The following is a 20749-nucleotide window of genomic DNA, read 5'->3' as shown; positions in this document are numbered from 1 at the left end:
GTATCTCTGTTGCTTTTTCCTCATCTGAATGGAATGTCTACTAGGATTTTACTGTTATATATAATTTTGTTTATTTATTGAGATATACTTTGCATGCAACAAAATGCAGAGGTCTTAAGTGAGTTTGACAAATGTTATATATATATATCCATGTAGCCCAAATCGCAAAGAACAGATCATTTTCAACATGCCAGAAAGTTCCCTGCACCCTTTTCCAGTCAGTCTTTCCCCTTCAAAGGCAAGCACTCTTTTGACTTCTATCACCACAGATTAGTTTTGCCTGTTTTTGAACTTCACAGAAATGAACGTGGTATTGAGTTGAATGCGGAATTTTTAAAATCACATAATATATTCTTCCCATCCCTAATACTTAGGAATTTAAAAATTGTATAGGGAATTTTCTTATTTCTAAGCAAATTATTCTTAAAACAACTTAAATATTACATTTAAAAATGTGAGAGAATTCAATATGTACTGCAGCTTCTCAGCTCTGACAAGAATTCCTGAGGCTCTGCCCTCTGGGCATGCTTCAGAGCTTGGGGGACATCTTCATCTGTACCTCAGAGTTCCCAGGCTTCAAACATGAAATCAATATACTTAACTGAGAAAGAAACTTCATTGTCTGTAAATCAAGAGTTAATACCATATCTTTATCTTTTCTAAAAATGTGCTAGAAGGAATGACGAATTGGAAGAACATCTCTGTCTTCTGCACTCTCACTGTCTCTCCTACAGAGTTCGACCTAAGAGCTGTCTCTGCTGCCCAGAGAATGCCTGTCTCTCTTCATGACCTTAGGCTAGGGTGACCAGATATCCCACTTTTGAACAATTTGTCTTGTGTCCCGTGGTGTTTTTAAAAAGTCCCGATTTTTGGAAAGAATGCATGGTTAGGAGAACAGGAAGGGAATATACGGTTTTCGGCTGCCATGTGGCTATTTCGCCAGAATATGAGTTTTATATTATTTTTGTTAATTTTATAATGTTAAACTGTAATAATAACAAATAATTATTGAGAAGTGATTATCAAGAACTGCTTATCAAAGTTTGCCCCTGCCATTCTGTCCCGCTTAACAGATGTTAAAATCTGGTCACCCTACCTTAGGCGCTTCTTTTTGAAAATCTACCATCGAAAGGGTTTCTTTTTGCCATGGTTGCCAGGCAGCTCAAAGCTAACCTGAATGCCTGACGGAAGTAACCTAACTCATCCCAGGTGCTCTGAACATCTTTGTCCTCTTCTCCTTAATGAATTTGGGTTTATTTTTAATTGCATTTATTTTTATCTTATCATTGAATTGTATGCATACTTTAGAAGATCTTTAAGCCCTCTTTAAAAGTAGGAGAAAGCTCTCTCAAATGCACACACAAACATGCAAATACCTCTTCACTATCATGTGAACATAGGGCAGGCTCATGTGAAACTGGAGCCTTTGACCTCTTCACCTTTATTTTTTTCCCCATTGCCTTGGGGTACAAAACACAGCAACTTCAGGCAAGCCTGCAAGCAATGTAGCCACTTCTGTCTGGCAGTGCTAGCATACAGGGAAGGTATAAGGTCAATTGGGGAGGAAAAGAAAAACACAGAGAGAAGTTAATAACAACTACAGAGCACAAGAGGGTGTATAAGTTAGTCCATGCTCAGATGCCAGGGACTGGCACTGAGGATAGGGGACCTCCAATGTAAGGGAGTACCTGTGAGCAGGACTGGGCAGGAGGCTGTCCTGGGAGGGCCCTGGAAGGGAACTTTGAGATGCCCAAGATTTAGATGCACAAGATTGAGATGCCCCAGGGAGGTTGCCAAGGACTACAGAGGCTTGAATGCAAGGTAGCAAGTATGTGGAGGAAAGTTCCCATGCAGGTGAATTAGTAGAAGCAGAAGGCTCTTTGGGCAGAAGCTAGAGGCTGAAATAGGTTGCTTTAAATAAAACCCATTTTCTATGTAATAATATATTTTTAAGTAAAAAGCAATACATGGTCATTGAAGCCAGAGAAATTATAAAGATGTATAAAGGAAGAGTTTCTTATCTCCCTCCACCATGAGGGACCATTGCTAGCAGCTTAGTGTGTGTCATTCCACAATGAAAGAGAGGCTCACAAGGAGCACAGAGGCCTAGTGATGCAGGACCAAAGTCTCACATAGCAGAGAGCCATACAAAGCTGGCAAGGAAAAGAATGTGTAAAAACAAGTTTTTGGCAAAATGAACTTGAAAGTAGCCTACAGGAAGCTGTTGTGTGAGGTTCAGGGAGTAGGAAAGAGAAGGGGAGATTGCCTAGGGCAGAAAAGCTGGTCATTTCTGAACTGCCGACTTGAGTTTCCCCAAGCAAGAGAGGCCCAGAGGTGGCCAGGTCCAGGTGAGGCAGCAGGAGGCCCGCTGAGGAGCAGTGGTCTGAACAGAGCTCCAGGTAGCTTGAGTGGAACGTGCAGAGATGAGGATGATGTTCTGGGGTTCAGACTGCAGTGTCCTCAGGGCAGCTTGTCTCTCCACCAGTGTAGGGCATTCTAGTGCCCACAGTGGTCTGCTACTTTTTTGTACCTATCTATCCATCTCTGCTTTCTCTAGCACAGCTGGTTATATCACATGCTGGTGTCAGACTAGGTTTTGGAGAACATTCTCCAGGTCCCAGTGCCTCTCCAAAGCCCCCTCCACAGCATCTCTGGGGAGGAGCTCTTCCTTCACAAAGAGAACCCTCAGCTGTGTGGCTCTGTTCTCTCTCCTGCCACATGTGTCTTTTCATGTGTGGAACGCGCCGGCTGTCTCGCATGCTGCTCTCTGTGAAAGCTGCTCCCCACTGTCACCGCACAATATGTTAAACATCTTCATCCCCACTTGCTATTACATACTTAAAAGCCGATGGGCTTTGTGCTGTTTTGCTGCCAAAATGGCAAAGAGACTTTGTTCTTTATGCTTCACATCATTTTAATGCTATCTTTGAAACATACCTCACACAGGCATTTTCTAATAGTCCCAGAGTTGTTAGGGAGTGTTTTATGTTTTAGCTCCTTTTTCTTTGGGCTTTTGCATATTGAACCTCACACTCATAGTGTTGGCTCCCATTTTAAAATGCACCTAGGGAGACAGTGTCTGTCACAGGTGTTCACAGAGGCAGGCCCAGGGCTGTACTAGGGACACAGAAAGGGGCTCAGGTGAAGAGTTCAGCATTTACGCCCTGTTAGCCCTCTGCCCTCAGGCAAGCTGAGGTGGGGACAGGGAGCCCAAGCCTATCCCACAAACTGAGGTAACTTCCTACATCAGTAGGCCTGTTGTTAGGGCTCAGTATAGAATGCAGAGTGGCCCTGCAGCCTTCAGTTTCTAAGACAAAGCCAGCTTTCACCCAGAGCAGCCACCCACTCCAGCCTGTGGGCTGCCAGCCAGGCAAGACACACTCTAGCCTGCTACAGGGGTTCACTGCCACCACCATGATGGGTCCCCCACCCAAATCTAAGCTTTAGGATTTGTCCAATTCCCATTTCAATGTCTTTCCACTTCTCTGATGGGACTTGCTTCCCCAATGTGTCTGCCTACACCCTTCCAGGGAGCAAGTGTCCTCATGAGCCAAGGCCAGCACCAGGTCACTGGTGTGCACCTTCAGTGTCTTGGCAGCTCCAGAGACACAGTTCCTTGGGTGTGAACAGCTCAAGACCCCAAAGCTATTCCTGGAATCACTTTTCCCATTTCCCTTTGCTGGGAGTTTCATGTATTTCCTAAATACCTCAGCTCTTTAATTCTTACCTTTGAAGGCAAAACTTGGTGCATTTTAACCCTAACCCCTCAGGCTTTTATTATTTCTTTAAAAATACATACAACGCAGAAAGCCTTCCCAAAGTGAAAGGTATTAAACTGTGTTTGAACAGTCTATTCTTTGGTGTTTTCTTTTAAGTAGAAAATACCCACCCACTTCTACACTACCTTCTCCCTGTTCATGAAGTCTCTAATCTGAGCCTTTTCCTTTTCCAGGCACCCACAGAGGTGTATGGTCTATTGTTCCCAAGGCCTCAGTCTTCTCTCCAACAGTTGCCATGAGCACATCTGTGTTACAACATTCTTTTAAAACTGTGTTTGTGCTCACATGTTTGGATGTGCTGAATGCCTTCAGGGGTCACAGTCATCTGAGGATCTCACAGTCCTCTGGTGCGGTCTGTTCTGCACATGCTGTATCTACCAGCTCAGCCTTGAAATTCTGTGGTGCCACTGAAAGTTATGTTCCTTTCATTCCTTTAGCAGTTTTTTTAAACTAGAATCCTATAGAAAAGTCTTATTTAACCTTTGCAGAACCAGTTATTATCTGTGCTTTTCTTTGAGCTCTGACTGGACCTGGAGAAGCTTTTCCTTAGGCCTGGGTGTGCCCGACTCTGAGTTGTCAGACTTCAGCCTGGAGTGGATGGGTGGTTCAGCTTCACCCTAGGCAGGATAGCTCTGTGGAGATTGAAATTATTTGATGTCTGGGATTTGAAACTCTGTATCTGTTTGTGTGATGACAGTAATTTAAGGGCGTTTTAATATAAAGAAACAAACATTATCCATTCCTCCAAACTAATCTCAATAACTCATTGAGCTAAACACTAAAATATAGACTAGAGTTTCCAAAAACTTGAAAATAGCTACACAAAACCCTTGAGCAACCTGGTCTAAAAAAGGCATCTGCAGTATGAACCTGTGCTTTTTAAATTTCATTATTTTCTCATATCTTTATTTTCCAAATTTTTGTTAATGAATTTGTATTAGTTTTGGTAGTATATATAATATACAAATATATACAAACACATGCATGCATGCAAATGCACATACAAATATGCATATAATAATACATATTACATAAAATTACTCTTTTGTATTATTATGGTTATTGTATTTTAGAGACAGGGTCTTGCTCAGTTGCCCAGACTTGAGTTCAGTGGTATAATCATAGCTCACTGCAGCCTAGAACTCTTGAGTGATCCTCCCACCCTGGCCTCCTTGGTAGCTGGGACCACAAGCACATGCCACCACACCCAGCTTATGTTACTTTTATTGAAAAAAAAATGATCTGGGAGATGGATATTTGATTCTTAAGAATAGATTCAGGTTTTATTTGGCTTATGTAACTTGGAAATTAAGAAAGATAGCACACAATTGAAAGACCTCTCCTGGCACCTTAGGAAAGGCCAGTGGTACAAGGGGCTCAGAGTTCAAGGTCCCCTTCTCCCTACTGCCTCAGAGCTGGGGTGAGCCTCCAACCAGGAGGGCATTTGGTGACTACTACTTACAACCTGTGGAGTCCCAGACCTTTGCTTCTACTCCACTGCAAAGGCGGCATATCCCCAAACACAGGGGCTCCATGTGGGCCAGTCTGAGCCAGCTTGTCCTCCGGTACCCCAGCCTCAAGGGGAGTCAAGGCGTTGAGCAAAGCACCCAAGCACACAAGTGAGGACTCACACACACAAAACCCTGAGTTCTTCTCATATAAGACACATGTGATCTTCTAGCACAGCATCCACTCGATGCTTCATAACTTATCCCTCCCCTGCCTGGCTCTGACCGTGCCATTACTAATAGGCTTTTTTTTTCTTTCAGAATTTTTTATCATAGAACAATTTTTATTGTGCTCTGGGACCCCATCCAGAATTCCCCACGACATTTATCCTCACATCTCCTTAGGCTCCTCAGTTTCTCAGATTTTCCCTGCTTTTGATGGCCTTGGCAGTTTTGAGAAACACTGATGAAATGTTGTGTAGAATGCTGCTCAATGGGGATTTGACTGATGTTTGTCTCAGTTAGGCTGGGGTTCTAGGGTTTGGGAAGAAGACCAAGGAAGGATGTGTTCTTTCAGCACATCAAGGGTACACACTATCTATACAACTTATCACTGCAGAGGCTTGATAGTTCTTTTAAACATTGGAAAATTTAACTTTATTTGTGCCTAGGGTTAGCCTCTCAGCAGCACCTGTTTTGGGGGTGCAGTGTCATCTTAAGAAATATCGCACATGGGGGTTCGATGTCCAGAAAGGTAGCCTGGTGTGGTAGGGTAGTGTGAAGCTTCCTCTGTCGGTGACATAGCTGTGGCCCTGCAGGCGTTGCTCTAAGAGAAGAGCTCAGCTTCCCAATCACCTGTGTGAACAAGCCCTTAACTTCTTTGTGTTAAATCCCAGGCAACCACAAAACATAGAAAAAAGCACAGTTGAGCTTACCAGGGAGTCTCTACCAAATATCAGGTAGAGAACCTTGAACCAAAGCAGCAGTAGAATTAGAGTTAGAACAAAAATCCATTTACACCTTAATTCTTCCACTTACCCCTGTAACCTGGAGGAAGTGTTCTTGTTTTAATGAAAGCATGTTCAGCTACATTCATATAAAAAATACAAGGTAAAGCATCCATGAAATCACATTTTTCACCTACCAAATGGTGTTCACATGATTGGATGTGCTAAGTGTCTTCAAGGGTCAGTACTGACAATGTTGTGGCAAAATAGTCACCTTCTACAACATTTTTATTATTAAAAGTACTAAATAGACACAAAAGCATGGCTTTAACAACCAGTAACATTTTTACCATATTTGTTTCATTTATTCTCCACTTTTTTTTTCCTTTGGCTGGAGTACTTTAAAGGAAATCCCAGAATTGATATCATTTAAGCCTAGGCAATCAATAAGCTGCTCAACAAAAGGATGTCACACCTAATGAAATCGATGGTAATCCTTAATATCACCCAATAATAAGTGCATATCTAAATTTCCCAATTGTCTAAAAGAAAATGTCTTTTTACACCTAATTTGCTTGAATCAGGACCCAAACAAGGTTCATCCCTTGTATCGTTTGTTTCCTGTCACCATGTTTCTTAATCAACAAAAGCCTTCACCTACCTTCCCCAACTCACCCCCTCTTACCTAGACAAGTGGTTTGAGGAGAAAGAAAGGGGAGTTTATCAAGAGGATGACAAACTCTTATCTTGGAGTACCTATATCCTAAGTATAAGCAGAAATACGGAGTTTTTAAAGGTTGGGTGGGTTCAGCTTTAGGCTATTACTATTTAGCTATGGTTGATAGTCCTGATTGACCCCATCTCCAGCAGACAATCTCATGACCTCTGCCCCTTTGCCAGCATGATTCTATGGAGCGCTCTCCTGTGGAGGTGTTTGGAGAAACCCAAAGAACACTCCCATGATTCTCTGATTACTGGCCTCAGGCAAGAATGTGAATTTTAGTTCCCCAATGGAGTGAAGGGGTCTTAAAGAGACAGCTCAGCTCATAAAACATTTTTGGTCTTTTTCAGGCCTTTGCCTCTGTTACACTGACATCTGTCCTATAGACTGTCCCATGTACTGGATTTGAGCCATGGAGTTATTTAATTGGTTCCTGCATCTTCTTCATTGCCTGGAGACTAGACCTGATTTGTTCACAGTTTCTGGTTTTGTCAGTTTTCCTAGAGAGAGAGAGAGAGAGTAAATATTTCCTGGGCGTTGCCAGGTGATTGTTACTGTCCAACTCAAGGAGGCTCAAGAGGCCTAGCAGCTCCACCTTTGCTTATCCATAAGTCCAGGTGGTGACCTGGAGCAAAGTCACCTGGGACATGTCAAGTGTTAGTTCCTGGAAGTTTGAAGAGTTGTGAGAATACCTCTTCCTGAAGAGGGTTCCCGTGGTTACTGAAGTGAAAGCACTTCCAGACTGCAAACTGTTACATAAATGTTAGGTATTAATAATAATAAAGCTCTTTTGGCAATTAAGAAATTTTCCTTCACAAAACATTTTCCTTCCCCAGGCACCTTTAGCTGAGAAAATGGTAATGGTCTTTGTTATTGGAGAAAGCTTCCAGGATATTTTCAAAGCTTGAAAATTACCAGCATTTTAACCAACAGGTAGAGGGGAGGAGTGATTAAGTCCTCACAGATGCTGAGCTTTGACACTAAGAGAGAGTAGTGGTGCCCCTCTGGATAAAAGAGGTTGTTAAATAACCTGACTGGGGAAGTCTAAAATTCCTTAGTCTTCTAGACCAGAGATTCTTTAAAAGGAAGAAAGAAGGCATTGAAACTTTTATAGGATGACTTCCTTCATCAAAAGGTCTTTCTGCATTCCAGCCCTCAAGACAAGCATCCTGTAGCAAGCTTTTGTGAAGACTAACTGGGGGAAGAATCTTTTAAAGGGATTTTGCTTATTGATTGTTAGGAACAGACTTGCTATTTAAATTTTAACAGTTCTCAGCAAGCTTGCAATTCTGAAGCTTGTGAATGAGGAAATTCTTCTCAAACCGCTGTTTTTTTTTGTTTTTTTTTTTTTTATTTAGAGAAACAAATCAGTGTGCCCATGAGATGGATCAGGTTCATTTGTATTAGTTTTCAGTTTAATCTCTCTTCCTGCCAGATCTTTTATCTTCTAGTAGGAGAGGAAAAAGAATAAATAAGGAATTCTATAGTTGCAACAGGAAGACTGAGCAGAGCCCTGGGGTACAGAGGAGATTAATAGGCACTATTGTCAAATCAAACTAGGCAGCAGGCTCTGCCACTCAGGTTATGGACTTTCAAGAGCTGTTTACACCTAGGTGAACCCGGGGCTGAGGCTAGAGGCTTGGTGGGGGGTAGGAAGGCAGCATCCCAAGGCTCTCTCTGCCTCTTCCTCATTTGATTAATCACTTCAGTCACAATTGTCTTTTTGATTTTGTCTCTTTTTGAAATGACAGTCATTCACCCTGTATCTGACTGGGCAGATGATTCCTTCACTTATAGATACTGTGAAACCTGAAGGAAGAAAGGGGTGGAAGAAAGGTTGAACTGAGTACTCTATCAGTCAGGGTTCCCGAAGGAGATAGGTGGCACTCTTGACAGGGGTGTGAGTGGAGGGAAACCACAGCAACCTGGGGGTGGGAGGGTGGGTAGAGCTGGTTCTACCCTCAGATTGAAGAGACCAGAGCAATTTCAGAACCCCTGAAAGAGATACTGTATAGAGTGACCACCTTGGAAAGAGCAGGAATCCCAGTGAAGGACACAGATAGCCCCAGGCAACCTCCCAATAAGGCAGAAAGATCCCTGACTCTACTCTCCTCCTGATCTCCCAGCAGAACCCACGGGGACAAGACCGTCTCCCACATTCTATAGAGAGTGGCTGTTTTTCTATCACTCTTTGCTTGGTCTGCTATCCTTCTCATAGTCAGCCCAGGATTTTGACACATAATTCAACAAATTTTTGCAATATTTTCATCAGTTCTCTGGCAGCCCTGACCTCTCTCTTCATCAGTAACATCTTCTCTCCCCTCAGAAAAGTGTTTAATCCATTTATACACTGCCATTTTCTTCATGGCCTTGTCCCCTTAAACTTGGACTAACATGTCCCTGATTTCACTTTCACCCTAGCTAAGTTTAATAAGAAATTTAATGTTTGTTCATTGCTTTAATTTAAACTCTAACATTCTCGAGATGGCACACAAAAATACACAAAAATAATAATGAATGCCACTCAGCAAGACACCACCACATGTCAATATGAATGCAGCTGTGAGACATTATTATACCAACCTTATGAAACTTGACCAAGCTGTTTCTACTGTACTGCCAATGTAGCAGGGTGGTGGCAAGTTCATAAACTTAATTGTCAGACTGAGTGTGTTATTCCTCCCCTGTCATTTCATCATTTTTTTGTTAATGGAGAAAGATCCAAACCCAAAGGGGTTTATTCTGAGCTGAATGTGTGTTACTACTAGCCAGGAAAACACGACCTCAAGAAGTCCTGAGAAAATGTGCCCCATAGTAGCTGGGTTACAGTTTGATTTATATGTTTATGGGGACAGGAATTACACAAAAGATCCTAAGTCAATGTGTGAGAGTGTACATTGGTTTGGCCAGATAAGGGGAAACATCTCTAAGCATGGGCTTATAGGTTACACATAGGTTTAAAGGTTCTTTGATTTGGAATTGCCTAAAGAAATGAAGTTACATCTAATGTCTAGGAATGTTTTAACTTATGATAAGGATGTCTATTAATCAGAGTCAAACCACTGGACGTTTACTGAAACTGAAGTGATCTGTTGAGTAAATTGATGGCCCATAGGTGTGGTTTCGGCCATTGTCTCCTATAGCTTTAGGCCTGTGAATGATTTACAAAGGATATCTCTAAGAAGAGAGGGGGCACAGTAAGTCATGTATCAGCTCCCTTCTCACAGCCACAACTCAGCATTAGGGTATTTCTAGGGTCCTGTTGCCATGACTTAGTCCATTCAATCAGCTAAGGAGCTTAATATTTTATTTTAATTCACATGTTTTAATTTTTAGTTGTAGTAAAATGCACATAACAAAATTTACCCTCTTCACCATTTCTAAGTGTGCAGTTCCAGAGCATTAAGCACATTCACGTGGCTGCCCGTGCATCTCCACCATCCATCACTAGACCTCTTTTCATGTTGCACAAATGAAACTCTGCACCACTAAACAATAGCTTCATTTCCCCCTCCTCTCAGCCCTTCCTGCTTTATATCTCTATGAATTTGACTACTCTAGATATCTCATATAAATGGAATCATACAGTATTTTTCTTTTTATTACATGTTTATTTCATTGAACATGGGGCCCTCAAGGTTCATCTATGTTGTGGCATACATCAGAATTTCCTTCTTTTAAAAAGCTGACAAATAGCCATTGTATGGATACACCACATTTTGTTTATCCATTTTTCCATTGGGAGAAGCTTGAGTTGCTTTCACCTCTTGGCTATTGTGAATAATGCTGCTATGAACACAGGTGTGCAAATATCTCTTCAAAACTGCTGCTTTCAGTTCTTTTGAGTATATACCCAGAAGTGGAGCTGCTAGATAATATGGTAATTCTATTTTAATTTTTTGAGGAGCCATCATACTGTTTTCTGTAGTGGGTGCACCATTTTACCATGTTACATTCTCAGTGATAGAGCACAAGGATTGTAGTTTCTCCACATCTTCCCCAACACCTGTTATTTTCTGTTTCTTTATTTCTTTATTTCTTTATTTTTATGAGAGTAGCTCTTTCAATGGGTGTGGGATATTATGTCATTGTGGTTTTGGTTTGTCCTCCATTTTTACAGAAGAAATTAGAAAAATGGAATAGCTGTAAGGGGAAGAGCTCATAGCCAACTATGGTTTCCATGGTTTTTTCTGACTATGTATCAGTCTTCTTCAGAATGAGAACTGCATTTCCATGGAAGTTTGACTTGGCACAGAGAGGCCCTGCTTCCTACCAACCAAGTCCAGTTACACTGACGTTAGGGAAAGCTCTTTCATCTTCGATGTTGGCAAATAGCTCTTTTCTGTAAGGGAGCCTGCTTAGAAAACCATGTCATCACGAGCTACTTGATGCTAACAGGAGGGTCACAGACTCCCAAAGTGAAAAGAGAAGCTGGCGTTAGTTTTTCTGTAGGTAATTGGGGAGGCACACATTGTGTGTTTAAAGGAAACATACAGAGAGGAAGATCTTCATCAGCTGTCAATTATCCATGTCACTGAAAATCAAAAGCCAAGAACACTGAAATGCCCAGCTGGTAGCAAAGACTGCAGTCTCACAAAGCCATTTTTGGAAAAGCAGCTTTATTTGAAATAATTAAAAAGATTCAATCTTCATAGCCTACTGGCATCATGTTTCAGAGCAACTTAACTTTGTGTTAAGGAATCCAGCTAACAAACTCTGAATTAGCGATAGACATCTCTGTGTGAGTCAACAGAAGTTGCCTTTGAAAGTCTTATTTTCATTTTGGAGCAATTTGTGTCTACTGCTTGGTGACCTGCAAGGAACCAGAATACATTTTTGATAAGCTCCCAGGCACAGACTTGTGAATCCCCATGGCTCGATCTTTAGGTTTTTGGAGAAGCGGCTGTGAGTTTATGCATAGGGTTTACATGCAGCTGGTACTATCTACAATCTGAGCATAGTCCAACACCATAGTGGAAATCATATGTCACCTCTTTTTGGCCGTTTCCAGTGTGAGTAAAGGGATTTTGAGCACCACTTCAGATGAATAAGAAAGATGGTTTAATTTCTACAAGAATCATCCCAACGCCCAATGTTTTACTTTACTAATAACTTGAAAATTCAGTTTAGGCATCATTGCAATTCAGAGTGGGAACTGACAGTAGATGCTTGAAGCCATTGCCAGATCTTGTTCATTCCAGGGCATCACTCTACAAAATGATTAGACTAAAAAGCATGTTTAAACTCTGCAAAAATCATGCAAAGGTGTAGGCTCCCCAGCAGAACTTTCTGAAGCCTTGCAGGCAAGAGCCCATTTGGCTGACAGAGTTACTCTTGCACACCTGCCCGAAAGCTGGGTGGAAAGATATTCTAAACTAGCTGTGAATTTCATTACATCTCTCTCCAGCCAAAGCCACTCAGGGGTGTGGTGGTGTAATGGGCTGCCACGCAGATGGGCTGCGGAATACACAGCCCATCTGTCTTTATCATGCTCATTTCCTCTTTTATTAAAATGTTAATGAATATAGTTTTTATTTATCATTCAGTGACATGTGCAGCATCCTTTTCTGGGAGACAAATCTGCAATCTGCCCAACCATGTGAGCTGATAGAGAACTTTTTCCCATTACATACTGAACACAGGAATTGGGAATATTTTGGTTCCTTTTAAACCACTGCCACATGCACGTTAAACAAACAAACAAACAAAAAATCCCTTTACTTGTTGATGGAGGCATGGGAGTAACAGGAAACACACTAGATCTGGGGTGGGAAACCCCAAGTGTCATTCCAGGCCTACTAGTTACTAGCCTTGTGACTGGGAGCCTCAGTTTCAATGTCTGTTAAATGGGGATAACATCACTCCCCCTCCTAGGTCTTGGTAAGTAAATTGGCTAATTTACGGGAATGCATTTGCATTCATTTGTTGATGTTCAGACATGCACTATGTTTTGAATTTGTTTTGCTTATTCTTTTAGACTCTCCATGGAAAGTGCATCTGTCAAACGTTGGCCCTGAGATGACAGGCATCACTGTGAGTGGCCTGACTCCAGCTCGTACCTATCAGTTCAGAGTGTGTGCAGTGAATCAAGTGGGCAAGGGCCAGTACAGCACAGAGACAAGCAGGTGTGTGAGTGCCTGTCCCTCCGTGTGGGCATGAGATATAGCTGGGGCTTGAAAGTCAAACGGAAGCATCATATTAGGTGGGGAAAATTAATCAGGGTAACCAACTTGCATCACTTAGGGTTGTCAGCAAAAATGCGAGCAGAAAAAACTATCACAGAGAGGAAAAACATAGTCCTATGTTGGGTTAGATGGGTTTTTCCTTAATTGCTCTAAGGCAGGTTTCTTGGATTTCTCCTGTGGTGCTGGCTGTGCCCACATAAATTGTTCCTGATAGCACAGCCTTCTGTATCAGGAAATTAAGAGCTTACACATTTTCCGTGTCCCTTATTTACCATGACTGCCAATAGAGGAGAAACTAATGCCACTGGCTTGACAAGTATACAAACACCTAGTGAGGAGTCCTTAGGGAAGCTGAATGACTCCAATGTTGTCATGAAGGTGCAGCATTCCTGAGTGGTCTTCATGCTCACTGGTCCCTGGGAGGGCTAGTTTTGAGGGTCATTCTGATGTAATGTGGGAAAATGACTTCATTGGATTTCATCGGGCCTTCCCTAACCAACCTGAGCTTTCAATGGGCTTGAGTTTTAGAATAGCTGAGTTCTAAATAACTTTTTTCAAAATGTGGGAGTTTAACATGAGAAATATTGAAAGGAAAAAAGAAAACATTTTGGAGGGAGTCTCAGACTATGGGCCTTTGAGCTGACTAATACCGATTTGTAATCTCTTTAAAAACTGGAGGCCTGTGGTTTATTCAGACAGAACAAAGTCACCTCCTATGCCTTCCTTGTTGCTTGCTTAACTGATTTTCTATTACGTTGATTTGTTGTAACTATTTCACACATGTCCTTTCAGTTTGATCAGCTGCGTGTTTTGCTTTTCTTGTCATCCGATTTTGATTTTTGTAAATAGGCTCAATATTCAGCAAGATAGAGAATGCAAATGGATATCCTTTGTTTCTGGCACTTATCTCTTTCCTACTCATTTCTTATTTTTAGGTTGATGTTACCTGAAGAACCACCCAGTGCTCCCCCTAAAAATATAGTGGCTAGTGGTCGTACCAATCAGTCCATCATGGTGCAATGGCAGCCACCCCCAGAAACAGAGCACAATGGGGTGCTGCGGGGATATATCCTCAGGTAAGTGGCCTATGATTGGCCATTTTTAGACTATTGTTCTAAAGAATCAAGTATCTACTTCATTGAGGCTGCAAACTCAAATGTCTTCAGGAGCCAAACAGCAATCAAGGGGATTGAGGTAAGAGTAGGACTGTATAGGTGGGGGAGACAGCTATTGTGGGCAGCCTTGCAAAGATGCTCAGTGCATGCTGGCCAGAAAGTATGCATACAAAACTGGTACATTTTCATTTTGGCATGAAAATGGAAGGGGGTATTATGGTTTGGGAGGAAGGTATGCTACCCATTATAGGTCCTTTATTTCCATTAAAGATTTTACCAAGGGTGTGTATTACTAAATATAATAATTTTATATTAATAATAATTAATTTGATTTACTCGCTGATTTTCACCATGCAAGTATGTTGTTCATTATTACCAGATCTTCTAGTATTTACAGAAAATCCAAAAATCTATATATTTTTTATATGCAACCTCATTCTTTTTAGGTGTTGGCCAATGTATATGAGATGTAGAGCAAGCCAGAAGGGTAGCCAGTTTCGCTATTTCTGCCTTATAGGCCATGGTTAGGCATCTAAAACTATGAAAGAACTGTATCAGAACTTGGCTGTGTTTAAGAGAAGAAATTTCTTTTGCCAAAACTACTGCTAATTTTAAAAAATGCACTGAATGTGATAATTGCAGTGATTTGTTGACACACATAAAAAGTAAAGCAGTAATTATTAGCTCTCATAGATTACACTGCTGTGGTTGTATTAATTTTAGTGGCCTTATTGGGACAAGAACTATAGATAGCCATTATTCCTTTCCTAACCAAATACCTACCCTGACCTCATTCTGAGTGTGTAACCAATAAATAGTTAAGAAAGGTCTAAGTGGTTAAATTTAATTTCTTAGATAAATATAAGAAATTGTGAAAGTGTTGCTTCTTTAACTCCATTATCTTTGCATGTGAAGGACAACTCATTTCCAGGGTAGAAATGTCTCATTATCTACTCATCATCTAATAATACATGTTTCTCTGTATACATGAGGTATTTGCCAATCTAAATCAAGTCACTACTATACCCAAGGTCTTCCTCAGATGTGTGGATTCCACTCTAAATATAAGCTAGATTATCAGCTACTGAAGTGTTTTAATAGACAATCCCTGGGGTCTACATAGGATAAGAATCAATAGGCAGGGCCACTCTGTCTCTTGCCCCAAACGTCCTTCCCCATTTCAAAGAAGGAGAGGAGGACGCTGAGTTTGTCTCCTTGGGTTGGGCCCTGGGTTCTGTTCTCTGTTGATGCTTCTGGGGCAATCCTAACTGCTTGGCCAGCCTCCCCCCAGAAGAAGCTCAGTGCTTCCTTCTGCCTAGAGGCTGAGGTGCCCTGAGGCATGCCTGCCCCTTGCTCCTGCCTGTTCTAGCCCCTTGCCCCTTGCTCTGTACTCATCAACTAATGAAAATAATTGGTTGCCCTCTCCAGCCTGCACATGCTCATCTTCCCAGCTGCCTCTGCCTCTTCTCGGCACTCAGAGGAAAAGTTTCCTTAGGCTGAAGCTGTCAAGCAAGGACTTTAAAAGTCATCCCACAGAACCAGGCTTGGGGCACAGAGTTTAATAATGAAATCTCTCTGATGTTATGAGGCCACATCAGGGACTGCACATTTCTCTATTTGTGGGATTACTACTGTTAAAAGGATTTTCTGTGATGGAGTCAGAGAGTTGAGTGCAGGAGATGAGGGCATCTGTATTTGTAGGGGCTTAAATCAAGAAAGCCCTAATAGGAGGGTACACCACTCTAGGCCTGTGCATATCAAAGTTTTCAGAAATTAAAGACCCATGCCAAAATGAATTTGCTTGGAAACATTTCCGAATAATCCTCCGGTCTGCAAATCAACTCTCTGTTTGCAAGTATGTATCCTCCAGGGCACAGTCTCTGTGTCAGATCCAAGGCACAATGCGTGCAAGAGCAAATGGAAATAAATCACTTTCGTGGCTCTGGCCATAAGAAGTAGTTAGGATGCGTGTGCAGTAATAAAATATTTATAATAACAGGCAGGGTATTTCTTAGAGACGAGCATAGGGGTTATGTCCTTTAAAAACATTCTCCTGTTTGTTTCTGTGTAAAAAAATCATTTTGTTCTGGCAGAGACTGTCTCCTGGGCAACATATCCTACCAGTAAGAGGAGGATGCCCTGTACTTCCGTTATTAATTGTGACCTTCCTGGACATCCTTTGAATATTACAAAAGTACCCTGAGCCACTGGTCAGAATGGCCAACCTGCCTGTTCTGGAAATGAGCACAGCCTATTTTTAAGATGTGAATTCTGCACTTTGTTTTTCACAATGGTATCAAGAGAGTGGTCTGGGTGAAGATGGGTGGCTTATCTTCTCAGAATTGTCTCTTAGATTCTTACATACTTCATAGTAGAAGACCAGTGTTTAAAAATAAAATATAGATATGTGGGGGTATGTATGAGTCTGTATTTAGGAGATTCTTACATTTTCACATCTCTTTCACATCCGTGTTTGATTTGATTCTTATAACAATGATATGAAATGCTATTATAATTTCCATTTTAAGGTAGAAACTGAGCTTCAGAGAAGTTTAGAATTTGCCTGAGACCTTCCAGGCAGGGACCTCAGCCTGGGTCTTCTGATGCTAATTCCTTTGCTTTCCTCTAGAACGTGTATAATATAGTGATGGGTCCACATAAGTGAGCCTTTCTTAAGAGGCCATGCAGTGATTATAGAGGGGTCTTAGCACCATTCATGTGCCCAGGTGACTCTGGCATATGGTGTGGATATGGAGCCAAGGTTTCCCTTTCTCCAAATGGCTAATTGTCTCAATGACATTATTTTTAATAGTTCATCTTTTGTAGATATTGAATTTAAATGGAAATATCTATTACATGGGTTAATCCATCCTCCCTGTGGTCTGCTGCTATAGGGACCACCACACTGTATAGGGGAACTGAGAGTTGTACCTGTGCTTGGTTGGTGTAGATACTTCAGTAAAACATGCTAATTCAGTAGGTATCAGGAGTTGACCGAATCTGCAGCCCAAATGTGGTTTGGAAACTTTCATTTTTGCCCATCACAGAATAACACTGTCCCTCCCCTGCAATTCTCACTGGGCAAGCAGTCAGGAGGAGGTGTGGGCCTTCTGGGTATTCAGGTCCTGTGGCCCTTAATCATTAGTATTTCCTATCAGATAGGACTTTAAGTGCAAATGGTCTGCAACAAGAGGAGACAAAGGAATACCCTCAGAAAATCTTGATTTTTGTGAAGAACTTTTATTGCCATTTATTTCTCTATTGCATTTTCAGCCATCATTCTCTTTGGAAAGTTGTTTTATATTTAGGGTCTGAGTTTCTGGGGTTTTGCCAGCCTTACCAATATCCTGGCCCACATGCATCTACCTCAGATCCTTCCCCTTCATGCCCAGTGGGAAAGGTGAGGTATATGACATGGATCTGTAAATCTCAGCCTTGTGGAGAAAGGGGAAGGTCTCAACATGCCATGAAAAGTTAAGAGGCCCAGTGTTGCTACTCTGGCTTTGGGTTCCTATCAATCTTCCCCCTTTTCTACTTAGCATACAAAGCCACGTTTTCCTGAGGCCAGATCATGGCTCGGATAGAAATTAGATGCTTTTGGAAGCTGCAGGATGACTAGGCAATTATTCCTACTGTACGTGTCCCTGGCTCTACCCGGGGGACTGAGACAGAAAAGCTCAGTAAATTAACTGAGTCAGTTCAGTGCATTAACTTCTATAAACTGAACCATGAAAAACATTTGCTAATCAAAATAGTACTATAAAAGTCTTTCATAGTACAAATAGCAATTTCCCAATTTATACATTTTCTAAGTCTAGAGTTGTGTATGTCACCTGTTTCACAAACATAACTTTAAACTTTTGCCTTTGGTACACCAAAGAACATTCTTCCCAAGCACTCACAAAGGTCCCCTGAAAAGCAATTTGTCATACTTAGCATTAGACTAGTATTTTAGAAGTTTTAACACCTTTTCAAAGCTGCTTATCCTAGTTCTGGGATATATTTGGACAAATCTATAATTTCGAAATGGAAATAGAACTGGGTGCTCAGTCCACAGAGACCAACAGACCACATGCTGCTTGCTTTTCTATTTCTCCCCACATTTCAGAGACATGAGAGGGAAGTATTTCTCAAACTGATTTATAGCAACTCCCCAGTGGAAATCATATGAGGATTTTTTGGTACTAAGTCACTGTATTTCCTAGACAAGTTACACTTAAAAAGCTGTAATTTTTTCTTAACTGTATTATAGTTGAAATGTCAGTTCTATTCGGCCCAGAGCTTATAATCACCATGAAATTAGGTTATACTTTTAAAAATCATTGAATTAGGAAATGGTGTTATCTGGGCTGACTTCTCAGCTCTGCTCTTGTTTATTTACATCCATTTTCCCCTAACTGTATAGCATAACCACAGGTAAGCCCAATTCCTCATTCCAGTTAATTCTCTTGTGTCTTGGACTTCCTTTCTGGTACAGGTACCGCCTGGCCGGCCTGCCTGGAGAATATCAGCAGAGGAACATCACCAGCCCAGAGGTGAACTACTGCCTAGTGACAGACCTGATTATCTGGACTCAGTATGAAATACAGGTGGCAGCTTATAATGGGGCTGGCCTGGGCATCTTCAGCAGGGCGGTGACTGAGTACACCTTACAAGGAGGTAAGTGTGCTCTCCAAATCCATGAGGTGGCAGAGTCTTTGTTGGGGAGCAGGGTTTGCAAAGCTTGAGTGGAGTGTATTAGAAATAAAAATAGAAAATTCAGTTCTCAAGGGAGCATTTAGAAGAAAATCCACCACATATTTAATCTAATTTCTCCACCTGTCCCTAAATTAAAGCAGTACTGTGTAAGGGAAACAAGTAACATTCCAACTGCTTTCTTCAGCTAGTAAGGGCAGGAATTATCTAAACACATTCTCTCACTATTATACCTATTCTTAAAAAGTGTAGAATTGAATTTTCCTAAATGGAATAATTGTATATTTTGCAGTGAAGCTGGCTGTGTAGTTCTACATGATACTATGAATGTTTTTCGAAGAAAATGACTATTTAGGGCAGTGCCTGTGGCTCAAAGTAGTAGGGTGCTGGCCCCATATACTGGAGGTGGCAGGTTCAAGCCCGGCCCCGGCCAAAAACTGGAAAAGGAAAATGATTATTTATAATTTTATTTTTAATGACATAATGTGATTATTAGGAATAGAATCTACAACTAGTCTTTGCTTTTTTGGTCCTTTTTAGTTACACAGGCAAACAATTTGCTATATCAAGAAAAACCCTCTCCACCCCCTCCCCCAAAATGACCAGAAAGAATGTCATAAAGCCAGTGGATCTTATTATGTGCTAACATCCAGCCATGCCATTTAAGGCTTTCTGCAGTGTCTGATTCCTTTGCTACTTTCTGGAGGATTCATGTCTCAACCCCTGGAGGAGATGGGCATTGGGCAACACACCCCACATCTGCATTTCATTGTTATTGCTTTCAGCAGTAATAAATAGACCCTGTCTTGATGCAACCTTGTTTGTCCTATAGCAACCCAAATCCTTGCCCAGGGAAGTAATTTTTCCACACACTCTAAAATCCTTTTTCACTCAGCGATTTATACTCGCTCCTGATTCACAGGTGTGATTTTATTTGCTTAGGCATTTTTATTGCTACCAGGCCTTGACCTTTTTCAAATGATAAGGTTTCTAACTGCCCACTTCTCTTCCCAAATCATGCCTGAGACCTAATGTTCCTTGATATTACATGCTGTTATTATCATCCCTTATTGATTGGCTGTCTGTTGTCATCTGTAAGTCCATAAATCCTCCTTTATAAATTAAGTGCAGTCAGTTCTGCTCACACAGTGACTAGCAGAAATATTTAAAAATGCAGGACAGCCAGGAAGAATCTGTCCATCTGCAAGTAATTCTTTATTAGTCATTTAAAAAGGAAAATAGCTGAAAACCTGAACAATTAATGTTAGCTTTAATTAGTCTATTTAATAAAATAACAATAAACTTGGAAACACTTATTTCCAAGACTACTATTGCTATTAATAATCTCCTATTACTATTAACGGTGACTATTTAATTTTATTACTGATGCATTTGAGTTCTACATAGGGCAAAGGAAAGCAGATCTGGATCTAATTGAGAAGGGCTTTGAGGCGTTAGAATTTGGCTCTTATTCAGTTGGCAATGGGAGCCGTTAAAAGTTTAGGAGCCATGAGTGACAGGATCCAAATGCTGCATTGGGAAGTGGAATCTCTCACAGGTGTGCAAGACGGCAGGCAGACAGCAGAGATAGCAGCAGCAATCGTCTGACAGACAGCGGGGAGCTCCTCTGGCTCTGATGGTTTCTGGCAGTGAGGAGGGTTGGGGTATGTACCTCGGTGGTGTGTTACCATTTCCAAACAGTTTCCAGGTTACCTTGGTTGAGACTCCCATGATCCTGTAAACAGACTCGGGCCATGGCTTATGCACTCATTCAGAGCTGCCTATGCAACAGTACTGGGTATAAAAACAGGAATGGGCCTGGACCCTTCCTCAGACTGCTTGCAGTTAAATGGTAGAAG

At 41.4% G+C, this 20749-nt stretch overlaps 1 protein-coding gene across 1 annotated transcript in view; it reads left to right on the top strand.

Annotated features, from left to right (window-relative positions):
• Positions 1-20749, top strand: part of SDK1 (sidekick cell adhesion molecule 1) — a 1049055-nt gene that overhangs the window by 827153 nt on the left and 201153 nt on the right. Inside the window, exons 15-17 of the mRNA XM_003795444.1 lie at positions 12873-13020; positions 14016-14156; positions 18673-18854. Of these exons, the coding sequence (XP_003795492.1) occupies positions 12873-13020; positions 14016-14156; positions 18673-18854 (471 nt within the window). The remainder of the gene's footprint in view (positions 1-12872; positions 13021-14015; positions 14157-18672; positions 18855-20749) is intronic.

The sequence above is a fragment of the Otolemur garnettii genome, unplaced genomic scaffold (genome assembly GCF_000181295.1).
Source record: "Otolemur garnettii isolate 467f Iridium unplaced genomic scaffold, OtoGar3 scaffold00092, whole genome shotgun sequence".
NCBI lineage: Eukaryota > Metazoa > Chordata > Mammalia > Primates > Galagidae > Otolemur > Otolemur garnettii.
Note: the sequence above shows the minus strand (reverse complement) of the source record. Positions and strands in the feature narration are given on the sequence as shown.